The sequence below is a fragment of the Cyprinodon variegatus genome, unplaced genomic scaffold, assembly GCF_000732505.1.
Source record: "Cyprinodon variegatus isolate N-32 unplaced genomic scaffold, C_variegatus-1.0 Scaffold1299, whole genome shotgun sequence".
Taxonomy (NCBI): Eukaryota; Metazoa; Chordata; class Actinopteri; order Cyprinodontiformes; family Cyprinodontidae; genus Cyprinodon; species Cyprinodon variegatus.
This window is the reverse complement of record NW_015151752.1, coordinates 115,010-119,544: the sequence shown is the minus strand read 5'-3', so window position 1 is coordinate 119,544 and position 4,535 is coordinate 115,010. Positions and strand designations below refer to the sequence as shown.

Genomic DNA, 4,535 nt, shown 5'->3' with positions numbered 1-4,535 from the left:
ACAGATGGTATCGGTTTGATGTTGCTAACAGCCAGTTCTGCAGAGCCAGGTATCGGGTATTGGTATCGGGGCTAAAAAATGGCATCGGCGCAACACTACTTCAGACCCAACTCACCCGACTCCTTGGATCTGTAGCTGCGGCTGGGTACCAAAATCTTTGGTTTTCACTGTCTGGTAGGTGACGATGGTGGCCGTGGTGCTGCCTGAGCCCATATCGTAAAACATGATGTTCTGGAAGGTAAGGGTCCAGATGTTTAGAGCTGTACAGGACCAGATCAGGGAGAGGAAGAGTAAACGGACACTGCTGGGTCACCTTGGGCGTGCCATCGATGTCCTTCCTCCTGAAGACGCCATAATTTAGGGCCACCGCCGTGTTGTCGTTGATGAGCTGGAGGACCTTTAGGCCGGCCATCTGTGCAGCGTGCAGGACTGCCCTCCGCTCTGCCTGGTTGAAGAAGGCTGGGACGGTGATGACTGCGTCTTTGATTGGCTGTTCTGGGAATTTCACAGAAGGACAAGAGGAAAAACTTCTACCTCTGGACGCTCCGATTGGCTTCACAAAAATGATAAGAGATGTCGGGTAAACTGACCTGCAAAGTCCTGAGCCAGCCCGCGGGAATAATTCAGCACCATGGCCAGCAGCTCCTCCGGCGAATAACGCATCTCTCTGCCAGAGAGAGAGAAGAAGTTACAAAACCTGAACCAGCTGTCACCGTGACAACCATAGCAGCCCCCTGGTTGTGTTCAATAAGGGAATCACATGTTTTTCCAGCAGGGGGCGGTAGAGTCAGAACCCGAGGCAAAGAAAAGTACTCGTTATTCATGATTATAGGTTAATATCTGCAGAAATCTGCCAGGAAATCAGCCGCTATGTTTCAAACTTGCACCCAGACTAAAGTTCTGATCAGGTCCCGTCTCGGTCAATTCCACTGAGCCCAGACCAGGTTGTCATAGCAACATCCACATCCAGCCTGCTGCATGACCAGCTGTTAAGTTGCGTTCACACCAAACGCAGCAGGAGCAGCTAAAACACGTCTGTTGTTCATTTTAGCTGCTTGTACAGTTTAGTTCTGACGCGCGGCTGAAGCAGCTTTGCTGCTCTGGCTGCGGTGGGCGGAGCTTCACTATCCTTTCTCTGCCTTGCAGCTGTATTTTCTGTGATCAGTGGGAATAAAGTAGTTTTAATATGTTTTTAAGTGGGAAAATCCACCTGAAAACGTAATCAGTGCAGTCAGTTCATCCAGATTACCATCCTGCCTTCCAATATTATTTCTGTGGGAGCCGCTCAGACCCCCACATACCAGCGGTGCGCTGTCAGTAGGAATCCCAGTCAACAGCAGCCTCTGGCCGGGTCGCCTCTACGTTGTTTGCCACGGCAGCTGGAAACGGTTTCCATGTACATAATCCAAACTGCAGGCAGCAGGATAATAAAAGCCAACATATTCTGCCGGCAGGTTTCTACGTTTTCAGTTAATTTAGGCGTTAATAAACTGTTTCAGAGGAGTGATCATAGCGCTCTGTATCAGCAGTGCTGCGTCTGACTCCCTGGCAGCTCCCAGAGCAGCTTCTCTGATTGGTTGATGCGGCGCCTCCTCCAGCAGCTAAAGTTAAATCTTTCCATCTCGAGCAGCAGCTGCGTTTGCGGCGCGCGTCAGATGCTTAAACGCTCCCGATGACCTGCTTCAGCTGCTCAGCCGCGCTGCAGGACATTTTGCTGCGCCTTGGCGAGTCAACTAGCTGCTCCTGCTGCGTTTGGTGTGAACGCAGCTTTAAAGCTTACAGGGTTCCTACAGCATAAGGCAGGTTAAAATAAAGACTTTTTAAGACTTTTTAATGCCACTAGAAATAAAAATTTAAGACCAAATTCACAAGCAAAACCTGCTTGTGACAACTTAACCCAAAGGTTTATTTTAACATAAACCACTGCACTAATGTTTCAAATGTTGAAAAGCTTCCCATACAGGAAGAAAGCTAAAAACACACAAATTATGGATATATTTTAACAATTATTTAACTGAATTCACAGTTGTAGAAGGTAAAACAAATCAGTTTTAAAGCCCCAACATAACCAGTGCTAAGTCTTTTTGCAGCTATTTTTCTTTCTATGGTTTTCTTAGCATGTTTGATTTGGTGATAAGTGGAGGTGATAAAATCCACTGAGCCTCATGTCTGTTCCCTGGTTTTAACCATGGAGGAAACTCTTGGCTGGAGCATATTTGGTTACATTTAGACCTCCTCATATTTTCCAGACAAAAAGTTAATGGCGCATCTCCCAAATGTCCCGGCCACAACAAGGCTTTTATTGGTTCTGCTATCGGGACGGAACCAATAATGGAGAGCCATTTTTTTTTTTTTATAAAAAAAATTGTCAATTTTAAAGTTCTATTTAGATTACAAAAATAAATCGTTATAAAAATAATCCTATTTATGATGTTTCAAAAATTAAGACCTACGAACGACTGATTTAAGACATTTTAATACCAATTAAGGCCTTAGTTTTATTTTGAAGAATTCAATGCCTTTTAAGACTTTTCAAGGACCCGGGGGAACCCTGGTTTAGATGAACCATGAGGAGAGAGCTGAGGCCCGATTCACCTTCAGACGGGTCAGAACCAGGACCAGCAGTCACAGCTTCCTGTCGACTATTCGGCTCCTTCTATGGACGGTAGGCTGACAGGAAAAGGGGGAATGAGAGGGGGGGCACGTGGCGAACCCGGGTCGCCCGCGTCTAAACTGAAGCCTAGCTAGCTAAAGCTAGCTTCTCCTTAAAGGACAAACATGTCAATGGAACCCTGGAGGAGCCTTTTCTCCTCTCTCCTGATTGCGCTGCGTCTCAGAGATGGAGGAGGACTCACTGAGAGCTGTTGAAGTAAACCGTTCCCCTCACTGGGTCGGCCTGCAGCTGATGCTCAGGAAAGCGCTTCTCATAGACCTTCACCTGGACGTTGTCCCGTTTTTTACCCAGAAGGCTTTGGAGATGTCTATAGACCGTCTTGGGAATCTTCACAGACTGAAAGAGAAGGTGAGCTGAATGAAGGGTGGAATCAGCGATGCTCCAGGATGATGAATCAGACTCGGATCATCTTACCACTCCTAAAGCGCTGTCTCCAAACAGTCGCTCGTTGTCCTTCAGACACACCACTGCTGGCGTTTTCCTTCTCGACTCCCTGCAAACACAGCCAGAGCATTTCAGCTGATCTGGAATCAGTTTGAACCTGCAGAAGCTGCTCTCCTCTGACCGCCATGAAGACGCTTCCTGCTCACCTGTTGAGAACGATCTCCATCGGTACTCCAGGTTTCACTATGGCCATTTTCATCCACTCGCTCCCAAGGTCCACCGACATGACGGCCACAGACTCTACAGACACAGAGAGCACGGTTACTGAGGGCTGGGGGGGCTGAGGGCCCCGCTGACCCCAGATCAGCCTGGTAGGGGTCCCACCAGGAGCCCCTTCTGTGAAAGGATCATTACCTGTAGAGGAGGGGAGAAGGACGACAAGGAGGGAGGACAGAGCGACCAGGGTCCCGATCCTTACTGCCATGATGAGCTGCAACCACACAAAAACATTTCAGACCAATCAGAAAGAGGAAATGATGTCATCAGCTAGCCTGATAAACACACTAAATGTGTAATCTAGTCTGGCCCCGATGAATGAGACATCTGAAAATCGATGAGATCAATCTGTTTTTTTTAAACCATGTCTGTTCCTATTGGCCAACGCTCTGACCAATGAGAGCCACTGACTGACGTAGGAAGCGCCACAGGAAGCTGGTGGGGGAGTGGAAACAAACAGCCTGTCGGTAAGACGGCGAATACGTCCTTCTTAAAACTAATGATGGTAGAGCCTCTTCCTGCTCACGGTTCAATGGAAACCCAAAGTCTGATCCTTCCAGAACCGATTCCAAATCTGAGTCAAACCAGAACTGTTCTATAGTCGCTTCCATCTTCCTTGTTGTGCTTTTTTCAACGTCGCACACCTTTGTCGTCACGCCCTCTAAACCCCGCCCACTTTGCATCCAGACATTCTAAACATCTCTGCGTTGTGATTGGCCCGCCAGTTCTAGGGCCTGGGGCATTGGTCGAGGCTAGACCACTGCAGGGGAAAATTATTTTGGCTGCTGGTGGGAGGGGCTAGTTTACTAGGCTAATAATCAGCTGTCAGTCAAACAGGAAAACCAGCTGCTGCTGTTAAAGTGATTCAATCAATAAAGTTGGAGTCAAAGTTTAGCCTCATTCTAGCATAACAGCAACTTTGGCTCCGCAGGTTCAGAGTGAAGAACGCCGACATGTTTCATTTACTGCTGTTAGCTAACTAGCTGTTAGCTAGTGGCAGTTAACGGGTCCATCCACATGGGGGGCACTGGGGGTTCATTCAGCTGGGTGTCTATCCAGGTGGTGATTACTGGAGGTCCATCCAGGTGGGGGTTCATCCAGGTGGGGTCCATCTAGGTGGGGGTCTATCCAGGTAGGCATTATTTGGGGGTTCATCCAGGTGGGGGTCTATCCAGGTAGGCATTATTGGGGGTTCATCCAG

General features: G+C 48.2%; 1 protein-coding gene across 1 annotated transcript in view; it reads right to left on the bottom strand.

Annotated features, from left to right (window-relative positions):
* Nucleotides 1–4,535, bottom strand: part of hyou1 (hypoxia up-regulated 1) — a 20,577-nt gene that overhangs the window by 15,204 nt on the left and 838 nt on the right. The window contains exons 2-8 of the mRNA XM_015402096.1: nucleotides 3,473–3,548; nucleotides 3,265–3,358; nucleotides 3,089–3,167; nucleotides 2,856–3,010; nucleotides 591–667; nucleotides 314–495; nucleotides 116–231 (exon numbers count right to left, since the gene is read on the bottom strand). Coding sequence (XP_015257582.1) covers nucleotides 116–231; nucleotides 314–495; nucleotides 591–667; nucleotides 2,856–3,010; nucleotides 3,089–3,167; nucleotides 3,265–3,358; nucleotides 3,473–3,542 — 773 coding nt within the window. The 5' untranslated portion in view covers nucleotides 3,543–3,548. The remainder of the gene's footprint in view (nucleotides 1–115; nucleotides 232–313; nucleotides 496–590; nucleotides 668–2,855; nucleotides 3,011–3,088; nucleotides 3,168–3,264; nucleotides 3,359–3,472; nucleotides 3,549–4,535) is intronic.